Genomic DNA, 15,137 nt, shown 5'->3' with positions numbered 1-15,137 from the left:
TATTTTCGTGCTTAGTTTCAGATACAACATCTGCGAATTCAAACATATATTCCAATTGCATTATTCGACGCATGCATGCCCATACATACATAAATCGAATATAAGTACATCAAAATGTGAGTCATTCGCCTAGTTCTAAACAACCATACCATCGAGGAGTATATGTTTAAGCCGTTACGTCGTTTTCACATTGATTGGCGCATATGGAAGGTCATGTCAACTCAAGAGATCTGGGTTTTAGACCGCTGAGGGTCTCGTGTATGAGACATGGCACTGGTGTGGAATGTAAAGTTATACAAGTATATCAGACATTTATAGTTACGCGAGGATGAGCGAAACGCTTAAGATTAGTGTAATTTTACAAACACTGGAATAAAGTAAGGGATTCATTCCTCTACTTTAAATTGACGTGTGCTTAAAAAACTAATTTTCAGTAATTGTCTGAATGAATTGCTCGAAGATTCCGTGCGATCGACGGGCTATTTCCACCATTTAACTCAAACGAATTGGGTCATTCTTTAGCAATATCTGGCAATAAATATTCTCATGAATTTTGAATGGGAAATGAAAACATAAGTGAGACTTGAATAATTGTGAAGTCAGACACTGTCAACCACATGTATTATTTAGTTAGATGGTCAGGTTGTCCCGACAAATCATTGATAACTGCGTTGCAAAAAGCTGAATTATAAATTCCTTAACCTTGCTATGCTATTCACCCACAACAATCGCTATCTACTTTCTATCATCGTCAAGATGAGATGGTCAGCGATGTCAAATTTGACCGTTGTCTTTGTACTTGCCACTCGATCTCGCGTGCTGAATAATGCATATTATGTATAAACATTTGATATTGTCTTGGGTGGCATTCTTCATTCGCATGAAGTTGAGTCATGGCCAAATCTAGCTTATAAAAATCTAGCTGTATAAGGAACCCCAGTTTTTATCAGTGTGCAGCATTCATATAATTCGATACATTTCTATTCCACTTGCGTTTTGATCCTACACGAAATGGTGGATGCCACTTCTTCTATCATATACAACTGATAGCGAGGGAGTTGTCAACTTAACATTTGAGATCCGTAGTATAAATCATCCGTAGTATAAATACGGTGTCGAGGACAAATTCAAGCAGATCTTTGTTTTATGTGGCGAAGAAAAATTATCAGCTATTGGAGTCATCACCATTAATAATCTGCTCATCCTCCCCTGCCACCACTCCATTCTTATTGCTAAAAATGTGCTCTCAATGAAAACATCAAACTGCTCAAACAATCCAGATTATTCAGGTCAACTGTCAATTTCGCATTCATAACTCCTTATTGAATGTAAATTGTTGTATTGTACATTTAATTTGTAACTATTCTCAAGCGTTCATATTGGCACAATTTTATTTGTGAACATGTCTTCTCAAAATTAAAATACGAAGCAAATTCTTTGATCCCTCAGGTCGCCTTCGATTTGGACAGAGGCGTCATTCACTAGTTCCAAATACACTAGAATATAAAATGTATGGCCCATAATCTGATTTTTACGTTCGTACTAATCATAATAATATTCCACGTACAATCCTAGCGGTAAATATATGCTGGCTGGCTGAATGAGGTTTGAAAACAATCAAAGATTGTCATCTCTAATTATGAACGCAAGCAAATGAATCATTAGCTTAGAAGAATCTATGCTCTCTAATCAGCTATAAAGCTCGAGCAAACGCATTCCCTGCTCTTGCAAACCTTATTATGAATGATTAATTAGATGATTAAAGAGCAAATTTCAAATCATTCCACGTCAAAGCGAATAATGGGATCTAATAATATCCGCCCCCATGTGCACTGATCAAGCAAAAAAATGCAAGGTAACAATGAACGGAATCATCGGAATGTTTGAAAGAATATCGACCAGCCAGTGTGTGGAGCAATGATGGCAAAATGTCCATTAATTACACAAGTGGAAGGTGGAAACATCGGAATAAAATAAGATCAGTAATCTTCGCGTAAAGCCTTACGAAATGGCATTGTCCGTTTCAATCCTAAGTAGTTTCATTCATCAGCCTCTGTGACGGTTAAAATACTGATGGAGAGAGAGCATTTGCTCAACGAGTCCCATTAAATTAGTTCTCAATCAATAAATCAAACCTCGTCATGCAATATCACAATATTGTGTCTTACAATTAACGCATATTCCATTCATCTGCAAAACATTAACCTTGTGTCGAGGGAGACATTTGGCACTATAAATTGTTTAATACTCTCAAATACAATGGCAACTAAGCCGAGCTTCATAAGTAACTAAACGAAAATCCCTTCTTTAATGGTAAACAGGTAGTTAGTGCTCAATGACCATGTGACGACTCGCCACTGGCGAGTCGTGATAACAGACGGCAAGGAACTTAATCTGTCAATATATAGCCAATCAATCTCGTCAAATACAAATATGGAATGTTTTGATATATTGCATGGTTGAGGATCAAGCTTATCAAAAACACATTTCCTGCATGAAAAACTGAACGATGTTCAACAATATTTTTCAATAATTATCTTTTAAAACATATGCAGTTTGTTTTTCATATTCCTTTGTACCCAGAATAGGACTTGAAATAAAACTAAGAAATTGCAACATTTCGAAATGAAAGACCTCCAATAAAGTTCTCATAAGTACTTTGCAAAAGTGCACATACTTTAATTAAATTGTATCGGTTATATTTTATAACGATCGCCAATTAACCTGGACCATTGTAACATATTAATTCATAACATGCACAAGTATACTGAATAATTCCGAGATTGGTCACATATAGAAAGAACAGTGAAACACGCGGCTCTACAAACCTATAAAGTTTTACGTGTAGAAGAAACTTAGGTTTATGTATGTATATAAAATGGAACAGGTCAATGGACTAATTCCTCCAACTACAAAGTATATCACGAGCTCGAGAAGACGGGAGTTTTCTTTCTCGGATTTATGGTGGAGGACAATATTGAAACCCCAAGTTTTCAATGCAAATAGAACCAAGGTGGTCTAGGGTTATTACCGTGTATGTATATCGACCAGTTGGTCATATACATGACTGTTTTCACCTTATAGTTGTAGAGACATATCCGATAAAATTCCGAATATATTGATCAATCAAATAATGTCCCTGTTCATCGTGGAAGTTTCGATTTTAGATTCCAGGTGTAATAAATTAAAACCCTCATTTTTAGCTCAATGCATGATATAACGCGCATGCTAGTTACAAAAGATAGACTCATTGACTAACACTCACAGAACTTTTAATACTTGACATTGGTTCTGGGATTAAGACACTTGGGACGCTTTATTGTTGTTACCGACCAAACAAACTATGTCGTGTACAACCATGTACAACTCTAAAGAAAATACCCTACTTTTTATCGTCAGTAATGTTTCTTTCTCAGAAATCAGGGTAAATCAACAAATTAGCACATTTTTTGGTATCAATATACTAATAAATTAAGATTTAACGTAGAAAACGTATATGCATATGCTTGTCTAAAGAGCACAGGTTTCGTGTCACTCTGTCATGCATTTCATGATCAATTGTGAGATTAAAGTGCAATTAACTGACTGACCACGACGACTACTACAAAACAGCAGACGAGGACGCGGTTGACGGTAGTATACCATGCCAGTTTTTCTGGTTTATTACGTTATCAACAACCCAGCGCATCATTCGCCCTCTTTCTACCGTCTTTTGTCCATCATGTAACATTTTTATAGATTCGTAGATACATACAAATAGATTTATGATCAAAATTGCATACTTGGTGTAGTTTGACAAGGAAACTCATCACTTTGTGAGTGCGTTATCATGATGTTGTCCAAATCCACAAGGGTAATTTCACTAAGAATCACGGCATTTCTTGGTATCTTACGATCCAGGCACTTGGGCCGGAATCCGGAATCTCTCGAGAAATCCAGCTCAATTTCAGTTACATTTACACAATTATGAGATCACATCAACTTCAGTACGCGTATGTATACAATATACAACCCATATCTATGAGACACAAAGCACGGATTTGCATTTAGTTACAAAGGTCCAATTTGAAATTTCACTCTTCGTTGGAGTGCACAAATGGTGACCATGCAACTGTACAAAATAATACAAACCTCTCCAATTAGATTAATAGAATAATTTAAATATACAATTTAGGAGAATGTGTCCCATCACATTAATGAAACTCTGATCCCATCCTCCAGGACGTTGTGGAAGTAAGCACTTTCACTACTTTCACTTGAAATAAAAGCGTACAATGTGTCACAAGACAAGCCTCCTTTCTTCTTGCATGTAATATGCAACTAATATAACAACTAGCACTACCAGTTTCAGGGTATTTTAGAAACGTACATTAATTTTCCCGGTTGGAATTGAGTACACTTTAACTTGATTGATAGATGAAGCAAATTTGCGCCAACCTCTCCTCCTTCACTCATTATCTTTTAATTAAATTCAAGCAAAACGACAATGATGAATGAACCCACATCCTTTACTCTTATAAGTCCTAGAACCACCACTCTGTCAACTTCACAATCCAACTTTAATGAAAAAATAACACGAGTAAATACAGTTCATAATGGTACAACACTACACATATGCATGTGGCTGCACCGATTGTGCAAATCTACTATATTTTGGGAAATTCGTTTCTGTCATCCACTAACAATGTGAAATATCGATATTTAGTACCACTTGCGTTTTATTATAAAATCATAAGAACTCAATCATCAGGGTGAGACGCTCGAAGTGAGACAACGTATCCAGAACGGAGCACAGCGCACAGACTACAGAGAACTGGTTGTCATATTATTTTATTGTTCAAATGTATGCCTATGGTATTACATCTCAATGGCCTATGCATACATGCTTACTTTTGTATGTACGCTTACACTCTTGAACCATTTTAGAATTCATAAGATCGGTGTACGTATACTCATGTTCTAGTTTACTTTCACCACCCACTTATTTATTGCGAACAAAACAACTTGTCCTTGCATGTTCAAGTTAACCGAACGAACTTTTCAAATACGGGCTTGAATTACGACAATTGTCCACCATTTGTAAAAGGTGAAAATAAGTCCACCAAGTTGGCAGGTAGTTAATATGCTTGAATTATTCAATTCGATACATGAATAGTTTTCATGCCACGCAAAACCCTGCGAGTATGTGTATGTTGTTGTCCGTCAGGGAGAGTGCTGGAGCTGAAATGAACCAATTGGTTTTTATGGGGCCAACTAAACAAAGCCACCATACGTAATAATATTTTAGCGTGTCGTGTCGTATTACGGCACAATCCAATTCTAAAGTCTACTCACGAAATCGTGCTTGATATCCTACAGAATATCTTAAAGTCGCCAACCGTCTTGATATCGCCATCCTGGGCACACTACCAAAATTCCTCTCGTATTAGATCAACTTTGGATAAACGCCATTCACAACAACGGCACCACGATAACTGAGCAAGAACCCCGAGATGCAAGCCGTCCCACATTCATCCATGTAACATACATTTGAACCCATTTCCTCTACTTGAGCTCCTATCCCTACGCCCGATAGCACTAAAATGTGTCCTCGGGAGTCGGGGAGAGGAGTGCAAGAATGGTTTGCCACCACCTCCGAAGAAGCCGGGTTGCCCAACCGAACCGGGTTTGTTTTTGTTACCCAATGTTTGATGCATATCAACAACTGGGAGAAAGTCCTTTTTCCCATGCTCTTCTTCGTTCCGTTATTTTAGCGTTTCCGGCTGCACTTTTTCTGCCCATTTTACCCCGTGTGCTGATAACTTATGTGACCAATGAACCGATTTAGATTTTAGATTCACCTGCTATGTACCAAGTATTACCAATTTCGCCAAACTTAGTTTGATGAATATATGTAAATGTATGTAGTAACTCCTATCCTATTATCATGTAATGGTGACAAAACTGTCAAATTTAATTATATTTATTATGGAATTAGGCTGACTAGTTCTACGTAAGAACATTTGGCTGCGTTATTAAGTTCACTTCACTGGCAAACTTGGTTGTTGGACATGTTCACAATTGCAGGCGTATTGATTGTTTTATTAGCGACAGCGAGTGCCGAGTAGCTCCAAACGACACTACTAAAAACCAATCTGTCCAAGAATTGGCCTTCAAATCTGACGCTACAACGCATAATAATGCGATTAATCTAATTTTTATTGGCACCATTGGAAGAGATATTTGAAGCAATAAAACTGGTACTGACTGACTGAATGAACTGTAAGTAGATTTGTATATGTAATTAGTCGCGCTTCCACAACTATTGCATGGTTAGCCAAATAAGTAGCTCACACTGCACTCGATAGTGTTATCGTACTTGATGCACATACTGCACACTCAACCTTCCTCAATAAGTAACCAAGTTAGGATGAATAGTGTACATACATCAAAGGATAGATTCGACAAATTGTAGAATCATAAAACGAAACGACTTGCTTATTATTAAAATGTTTTATGCCAGGCGTTCTTCTCACAACATGCGACATGCATTTCGGAGAAGATAAAGAAAAGCCATTAGTAGATGATGTCAAACCGATTCATAAGCCATTTGCAATTTCTATCCACGTTATACACACTGTACATACTCCACGATCCACGATGTATACAAACATGATGCACACAACTCCTTTTAAAGCATGATCCCAAAATCCATTGTAAAAACTGTTGAAAAACTTTGCACACAGGAAATGATGACCCAAGTAATGCAAGGATAGCAAGCAGCCGATCATGAATTCATGATACACCATTCGTAACTTGTGTGTAGTAATAAGCACTTATTATTCGAGTTCGAGTTTGGTCATCATATATGAAATCGGGGAAAAGGCAATAATATTGCCTCATCCTCGGTTAATATTATGGAGTACACGTAAAAGCCAACCGAGTCTGTATTCTGTGACGCTTATACAACACCATTCCAAATTGCTCTCATCTTCATCATTACTAGCAGGGGGATGGATGGGTCCTTCTGTGGATCTGTTATGCGATCTGCTATGTTCGTTCTGGTGCTCATAAAATTGAAAGATAATCATTATTCTTGCTGTACATATGCAACAAAGTTCAAAAAGAGTAAACTTCCTCTCCACCCACATAAATACTTATTTATGAACAAAATTAGTGACTCTGTAAATTGAGACACATGCAAACGATATTATATACATATCAGAGCAGATGTACATGTGATCATGATGCATTCATTGACTTGGTTTAGTTCAATTTATAAATATGTATATTCAATACACCATCGTTAGTATCAACTTATTTTACTCAACTTATTTTAGACTGAAACGATTAAACCCGAAGCCATTGTAGATGTTTTTGCAATCTAGCTAAATCACCATCATGTGTCGAAAAAAATATTTAAATTTCACATACCTTTAACATCAGTGTCCGTATAATGTTTCAATCCAAAGGCAAATGTTTTGGATTCTTTCATACTTCCAGTTTCTCCTCGAATTTCTCTGTCGCGTAAATTTGTAATTTTGCTCCCAGCTAGAGGACTATCATTTGCATTGGTGCTCGTGCTACTATCTCCGTCCTCAGCATCTTCGTCAGCTTCGTGGTCATTGTCCCTGTGTACCACGACTGAGGAGGATCGCCAACTGGATCTGATTGGGATAAAGTCTGGCGGCACGGACTTGTTCGCTGCACCGCTCCCATGTCCATCTTGCCGAATATTTCCACATTTGTGAGCATTGAGATTCTCGTGGAATTCGGGAGAGGAAGAATTGTTTAGAGTGACTGATGATGACGCACTATCAGTATCTGGGGGCTCGATGCTCGCCATAAATGACGAGTGCCTCTTGCCAAGAGGCGACAATAAAGACGAATGACTAGGGGGAGAAGAGTTCTTTAGATGTTGTCATCTTCCAATCAACAAAAGACGTGATTGGTAATTGATGCGAGGGCCAGTCGAACGAAATGGTGTACTTTTCTATTTAAAAAATTGCACTCGCTCCCTCCCAAATTTAGAATCAATTGTATCACCAAAAATAAAGCTGCAATGTAATCACAATTGACCACAGAACTTCTGGATTCTATATTCTGGAACAAAATAGAAAGTACAAAAAATAATAATTAATCCAATACTTTTATAACTACAAGCTAAAACAAGGATAGAAAACTTAATAACATGCAAGGAATTTCCAATGAACTCACTATAAATTGTTAAGATCCAATTCTTACCTCCTCGTCTTACTTTTGAATAATTTTGAATTTCACTGGCCTTCAGTCTTCACCTTCATTTTTCGTTCACTGAGCAACTTATCAAGGCGCGACTTATCCGTCCTACCACCCACACTGAGACAGATGAGAAGGCAGAGTGCACTGGTGGTGAAGTTGATGATGCTTAAATGAGTAACAGTTTAATGAATGTTATAATTAAGTTGTTGACAGTTTGTTGTACGTTGCAAGCAAATTGTAAAGCCTGCTGTTTCTGCTGATGATTCACTTTTCACTCGGTGAGCTGGGGAGCATTGGCACAAGGCTGCCATCGAAAACTCCACTCTGCCCGCCACCACTCTCGCCACCATCACAACAACACAGCCACCAATTTTACTCTCCGCCTCTCCGGCAGCCTTTTTGCACAAAATAATTGCAAATTATGAAGTAGGTCCTCTTTTGCAAGCTCGTCCTCGTCGCCACCCCCACGCGTCAAGTGGGGACAGGACAACGCGATGATTTACAAAAATAAATTTGACACCATTCCCGAGGACTCACGCCCATACAAGTTATGAGTATTTACTTCTGTATATATTTATTTCAGCCTGCACTAGTTCAAACTTTAGTTCTATTGTGGCTAATTGTTGGTTCTTGTTGCTTTCAGTACGACGCATCAATTAATTAGCTTAACCGGAATCAATATCCACAGAAAAAGTATCTTGGTGAGAAGCAAAATCTTTAATTTTTATATTTAAAAAATATGAATTAGCCTGTTCAATCAAATTGTGCATTGTGACAGGGTCTGGTTGAGCTGACAATTATCCCAAAGAAGTCTAATTTGAGATGTGTCAAACTGAATGTGAAGCAGTGCAAAATTTATCGGGCTGTGATAAATGACACTTTTGAAGCCCAATTTGATTATTACGACTTAACGGCGGAGATTACTCCTCTAGACTCCAATACTAATGGACACGCACTTGAGCATTTTTGTGCAGATCATAAGAATGCAGTGTTGGAAGGTGATCCGGATGCTGGAGGAGGTGAGTAATGTTTATTTTAAAATTTTTAAAAGCTGCTAAAAGTGTCCCATGGTTCTTATTGTTACTTAAGTTATTGTGACGTTACATATGACATCAGATACATATTATTATCCACGTAATATATTCTTAATATGTGAAATATGTATTTTAGGAGAACTTATTGTACGACTACCACAAGAAGCATCACACGTTCTTGTTGAAGGGCGACCATTTCGTCTAACCATTGAGTATTCATTGGAGAAACCTCAAGGGGGATTGCATTTCGTTGTTCCTAAAGATCCGACAGGAATTGAGGTTAGATAACGCATGATATTAATAATGCATACTTTCATAAATATGCACAACACGAAGATCAACTAAATAATACTGACATTTTTAATTATTTGCAGAAACCTCACATGTTTACTACTCGACATGAAAATAGTTCTCGACTGTGGTTTCCTTGTATCGATAGTTTTTCTGAAGTGTGCACCTGGAAGCTTGAATTTACTGTAGAAGAATCTTATACGGCAGTATCGTGTGGAGAACTTTTAGAAATTGTACAGGCAGCTGATGGGAGCAGACGAAAGGTTTTCCACTACTTTCTTTCGGTTCCTACTGCTGCTCCTAATATTGGCCTCGCTGTTGGCCCTTTCGACATTTACGTCGACCCAAAAATGCACGAGGTCAGTAAAACTACGTAATAGTGCGACATACGTAATGAATTTTATTATTAACAACGCTATCAATATATTTATGTCACTCATTTCAGGTCACTCATTTTTGTTTGCCTGGACTTATGAATTTGCTACGATGGACCTCGAGGTTTTTACATGAAATGTTTGAGTTTTACGAAGAGTTGCTAACTACGCGGTTCCCGTACACGTGTTACAAGACGGTCTATATTCATGAAGCATATGAAGAGATGCAGTCTTTTGCTTCGATGTGCATTCTGGAGTAAGAAGAGCGCATTTAATTGTATGATTTTACAGGCATGTGTTTATTTTGGAATTTTGTTTCTGCAGTACGTGCTTATTGCATACTTCTGCAATTTTGGATCAAACTTATGTGACTCGGAGATTCACTGCCGTAGCATTAGCCGAACAATTTTATTCCTGCTACATTTCCATCCAACATTCCTCTGATTCGTGGCTGGCCAAAGGGATCTCCAATTTTCTTTCCTTGTTGTACATAAAAAAATTTCTTGGAATGAATGAATATCGAAATATTATTTTCACGGTAATTTTAAAGAACTCAAACATATATCACATATCAGTTATTTTACTAGTTTGTAGAATGTGCCTAATCAATTAATCCTTCAATGAGAGTGGATGAACATTGTGCTTATATTAAAATAGGATCTTCAAGACGTTTTGAAGTACGAGCAGCAGTACGGTGGAATAGTTTTAGACCCCTGCATGCTAGACAAATCAATTACGTTTGCAGGACCTAGTACGACTGAAAGTAATAGTAGTTGTAATGTTAGACCATCTAATCAAGCAAATCAGGTATACAAATTTGTATTTAAATTATTGCACACATGCACCAACTTTGTACACGTTTCTAACTTATATTCTTAATAAACAGGTTCCTGGAGCTGATGCTGGGTTTTATTTTTCCTTGTCCAATCCACATACAATTTCACCCGAGTATTTAAAAGTGCTATCGAAAAAGGCACATTTGGTGATCAGAATGCTAGAGATGAGAATAGGAGCTACTTTATTCATTCAGGTTTGGATGGATATTTTAAATTATCATAAATATCAATATTTATTTACCATTTCTGATTTTATTATATTCTTAGGTGTTGAACAAACAACTTTCGCTGGCAAATATTTATATTGCTCAGTCACAGCAGTCTGGAATGGGCCTGGTGGTACCACAAGCCCCTCCACCAACAACTCAAGGTACGATCGTAATGATTTGTTTGTCTATTAATGGTAGATTTGAAGAGATTTGATTTTGTCCATTAAACTATTTTTGCTAGTAGATGGTCCCTCCTCCAACACCAACAATCCAATTTTGATCAGCACGGCGTCTTTTACTCGAGCAGTGTTTAATGTTACAGGTAAAAAACTATTTCTATATTTAGTATACTATTGACAGCCAATTTTCGACAAAGAATATCTAATTGCATGTCGTGTTATGACATTCTAGGGAAAGATATGACAGTATTCATGGACCAATGGGTAAGTATTAATTTCTTAATTTATTAATTTAAAGTTGGGGTAAGGTAAAATTGTTAAAAATTTAATTTTTAACAATTGCTTATTAGGTACGACAAGGTGGTCATGTTCATTTTCAGATGTCCTTCATCTTTAATCGAAAAAGGTAACAGGGCGAATAAATAAAGCATCAACCAAACGCTGACGCGAACTGTATACTCAACATTTAGTATTTGTGTTAAGGAATACGGTGGAACTGGAGATAAAGCAAGAAAATTTACATCAGCTTGGAGTTCGAAAATATGTGGGACCATTGACGGTTTCTCTCCAAGAATTGGATGGCACATTCCGACATTTGCTTCAAATAGAAGGGACTCATGCAAAAGCGGATATTGTTTGCCACTCAAAAAGTCGTAGGCAGAAAAAGAAAAAAATCCCTTTGTGCACTGGAGAGGAAGTTGACATGGATCTTAGCGCTATGGAGTAATTTAATTTAACAATTTAATTATTTGTAAGCGTTTTAATATTATAATTTGAAATTTATTTGTGTTTAGCGCGGACTCTCCTGTTCTGTGGATTAGACTAGATCCCGATATATCACTAATTCGACAAACGGATGTCAGACAACCCGATTTTCAGTGGCAATACCAACTCAAACACGAACGAGATGTCCCTGCCCAGATCCAAGCTGTGTTGGCTTTGGAGGCGTGAGTAAAGTCTATTTATATAGAAAAGGACGATATTTTTGGTTTGGCTTGCTAAAAAATGAATAATTAATTGATCAAACTAATTCAGATTCCCGACACCCCAAACTCGAGTTACTTTGACGGAAATGATTGAGAATGAACAATGTTTTATTCGTGTTCGAACTGAAGCGTGTTACGTTCTTGCAAAAGTAATTAGTTTTGTATAACAAGTTAAAAAAACTCATATTTATAAATGCTCAATAAGCATTTTTTTTGTGTATATAATTAATTTCAGGTAGCAAATGCAATGAGTTCCACCTGGACAGGGCCCCCGGCAATGATCAATATTTTCAGAAAATTGTTTGGCTCCTTCTCATGTCCTGGAATTATTAAGCATAACGACTTTTCCAATTTGCAGCACTACTATTTACAAAAGGTAAACTGCTTTTATCATGCATGCCTACTCAATAGAATAAATATGGTTGATTTTCTTGTTTTAGTCCATTCCAGCGTCAATGGCATCCCTCCGAAATACCCACGGCATCTGCCCTTCCGAGGTGCTCAAGTTTCTTATCGATCTCTTCAAGTATAATGATAATTCAAGGAACCAAATATCAGACAATTATTACCGAGCCACACTTGTCCAATCATTAGGCAATACGGTGACTCCTGTGGTTTCATTGTTGCAATCAGGGTAACGTTTTATTATTTTTGCCAGATGGTTACTGTTGTCCATGAATCGAAGTGGTTTCCAAAAGAAAAATATAAAAATGTGATGGTTTCTATTTAGCTCTGACATCACTGCAGAATCCCTCTCATCAGATACAAGATTAATCATGGAGGAAATAACTCGATGCCTGAATCTTGAAAAGATGCTCCATTGTTACAAATATGTTGTAACTGTAGAATGTTTGAAAGCTTTAAGAAAACTCCAAAAATTTGGACATCTTCCCAACAACGTTGAAGTATTTAAAGCATATGCTGAATATGGACAGTTTCATGGTACGCAAGACATAATATTCTTATATAAGTATATATGTATGCTCGTTTGATCGAGATCAGATTACATAAGTGCACTTAATTTTTCAGACGTACGACTTGCGGCCTTAGAAGCTGTTGTAGATTACACTCGAACAGACGGAAAGTTAGACGATGCTGAGTTTCTGCTCAACATTGTTGAAAACGATCCCGTTCCGACGATGCGACATGATTTATGTCGGCTTATAATTCGATGCTTAACTGAAAAAATGGTATGTCTTGTCCCGTATTCAATAGTATATGTAAAATGTATTTTTGATTATTGTTTTAATTTTTTGTCAGACTGATCGCAGACCACGAGCAAAGTCCCCATTACATTCGAAAACTATTGCACTTAGAATATGGAAGAAAATGAAGTATGCATGATAATATTTTTTAGGACTATGATGCTTTTTATTTCAATTTTACAAATCGTAATCTATTCTAACTTTCTTTTTGCCAGTTATGAATGTATTGGAGATGCAAGATTGAGATGTGATTTGGTGGATTTATACTACACGTTATTCGGCATACGTAAGCCCTTGTGCTTTCTTGATGATTCCCAACAAAACGATGAAGCATTTTCTAGGAGGAAATCTGCATTGACAACTCGCGAAGGGGTTGAAGAGTTCAAACGAGTAAGGGTCTACATACTAATTGTTATCTCTAACAAGTTCAATCTCCAAGTATTTAGTGCTCGGTAGTCCTTTATATTTTAGTGTCTTTGGTGTCTTTAGTTGTTTTTGTACTTTAATAAGCGTAGTTCCTTTACTTTATTTGTGATCACTCTGTCGGAAATCTTTTAGTGACAATAACCTGGAATCATCCGTGTTATTTATATATTGTGTTTGCATTGCAGGAAAGTCCAACGATTATTGAGACTGAGCCACCAAAAACAGCAAGGATTTTATCATCCAAGAGAGAATCGATGGCATCTGACAATTCCGGCGACTTACCTGAAGCCATGGACATTGATGGAATGCCGACATCTTTTGAGCCAGGGATGTTCAAGAATGACGACTTGCAGAAGCCCAGGATCAAGGAAGAGAAAGGAGCAAAAACAGATGTCGACAATGGAGATCATCACGACGAACTAGTTGAATCCAATAAGGACAAAGAAGTCCGTGTGAAAGAAGAGGGAGAAGAGCCATCAACATCTTCACACAAGAAACACCATCATCATCATCATAATAAGGTTTGATGAACAATTCATAAATAGCGTTCCACTATGAATTTATGATTATGACTGCAAACCTGGTGAATTTTTTTTTTGATATTTCTAGGCAAAGAAAAAGAAGGACAAGAAGAAAAAGCACAAACATAAGCATAAGCATAAGCACGAACACAAAAAAAAGACTCGCGAGGAAACTCTAAGCTCTGGAAGTTCTGGAAGCAATAGTCCAGTACAGCAACAATAAAATCGTTTTCTTAATTTTCTCTCTTGTATGGTAAACGCAATTTTTGAAATATCCTGGGCTTTTTGTGATTGTATTTTACTACTGTGAATAAATAATGAAATTCATACATGTATAACTAAAGTCAAAAGTTTTAAATATTTATTGGTAATAAAGGTGCGACTCTGAGAGACAATCGACTGTGGCGACCGTGTCCTGTATAAGCCAAAGACGAGATCATCACCGATTCCTTACTAATCCAACCAAAGTGATCATGTCAATCCTTATATGACTATGAACACAATCACCATTATGATTCATTTATTTTCTTTTTTATCTCGTCATTGCTCTTGACAAAAAGGTTCATGGTGGTTCATGTCTGCCTGCGTAATGTTTGTGAGGAACGTAGCATTCGTATTTATTGCCTCGAGGCAAATCAAAGTTGTTGTGGAGTGCCTCAGCCAACCAGGTTTTACTACGCGATGAGAGTGAGTGATACGTTGTTTTGGCGTTACTATTTCTCGTAAGTAAGGTTGTTGAAACAAACTTGCCATTGGTCGTCTTATGTCCACGTAAGCAAGACATTCTTCATAATCATCACCCGAGTGTTAGTGCTATGCTTCTAAAATGTGGCATTAAAATCATCAAAAGTTATCT

The 15,137-nt window shown here is 37.1% G+C and overlaps 2 protein-coding genes across 7 annotated transcripts in view; one reads left to right on the top strand and one right to left on the bottom strand.

Moving 5' to 3' along the window:
- Positions 1-8,466, bottom strand: part of LOC110841982 (phosphatase and actin regulator 3) — a 29,264-nt gene extending 20,798 nt beyond the window's left edge. For 3 of the 6 annotated variants that reach the window (XM_035860510.1, XM_022087686.2, XM_035860527.1), the window contains exons 1-2: positions 8,224-8,466; positions 7,414-8,082 (exon numbers count right to left, since the gene is read on the bottom strand). In XM_035860510.1, the coding sequence (XP_035716403.1) occupies positions 7,414-7,825 (412 nt within the window). In that variant the 5' untranslated portion in view covers positions 7,826-8,082; positions 8,224-8,466. Of the gene's footprint in view, positions 1-3,782; positions 5,443-7,413; positions 8,083-8,196 lie in introns of those variants that run through there. The other 3 variants (XM_035860515.1, XM_035860517.1, XM_035860530.1) reach the window with 3 other exon arrangements.
- Positions 8,467-8,558: 92 nt separating this feature from the next.
- On the top strand, positions 8,559-14,624 carry LOC110863039 (transcription initiation factor TFIID subunit 2). Its single transcript, XM_022112252.2, has 24 exons — positions 8,559-8,770; positions 8,867-8,921; positions 8,999-9,239; positions 9,391-9,533; positions 9,629-9,904; positions 9,991-10,175; positions 10,244-10,457; positions 10,577-10,726; positions 10,806-10,949; positions 11,023-11,125; positions 11,209-11,286; positions 11,376-11,407; positions 11,494-11,549; positions 11,627-11,866; positions 11,938-12,090; positions 12,179-12,278; positions 12,365-12,505; positions 12,570-12,763; positions 12,860-13,071; positions 13,159-13,319; positions 13,390-13,463; positions 13,550-13,724; positions 13,946-14,281; positions 14,370-14,624. The coding sequence occupies exons 1-24, from the start codon at positions 8,715-8,717 to the stop codon at positions 14,502-14,504; spliced, it is 3,654 nt and encodes a 1,217-aa protein (XP_021967944.1). The 5' UTR covers positions 8,559-8,714; the 3' UTR covers positions 14,505-14,624.
- The last annotated feature ends 513 nt before the right edge of the window (positions 14,625-15,137 follow it).

This window comes from Folsomia candida, unplaced genomic scaffold (genome assembly GCF_002217175.1).
Source record: "Folsomia candida strain VU population unplaced genomic scaffold, ASM221717v1 Fcan01_Sc001, whole genome shotgun sequence".
NCBI classification, from domain to species: Eukaryota; Metazoa; Arthropoda; class Collembola; order Entomobryomorpha; family Isotomidae; genus Folsomia; species Folsomia candida.
This window is presented reverse-complemented; position numbering and strand designations above follow the sequence as displayed.

Excerpts from the sequence above, each read along its gene's own strand:
- LOC110863039 (XM_022112252.2), top strand. The coding sequence starts at position 8,715 with ATGATTTACAAAAATAAATTTGACACCATTCCCGAGGACTCACGCCCA. Across the intron at positions 12,506-12,569 it reads AGCACTACTATTTACAAAAG|TCCATTCCAGCGTCAATGGC; the intron begins GTAAACTGCTTT and ends TTCTTGTTTTAG. Across the intron at positions 13,725-13,945 it reads GGGTTGAAGAGTTCAAACGA|GAAAGTCCAACGATTATTGA; the intron begins GTAAGGGTCTAC and ends TTTGCATTGCAG.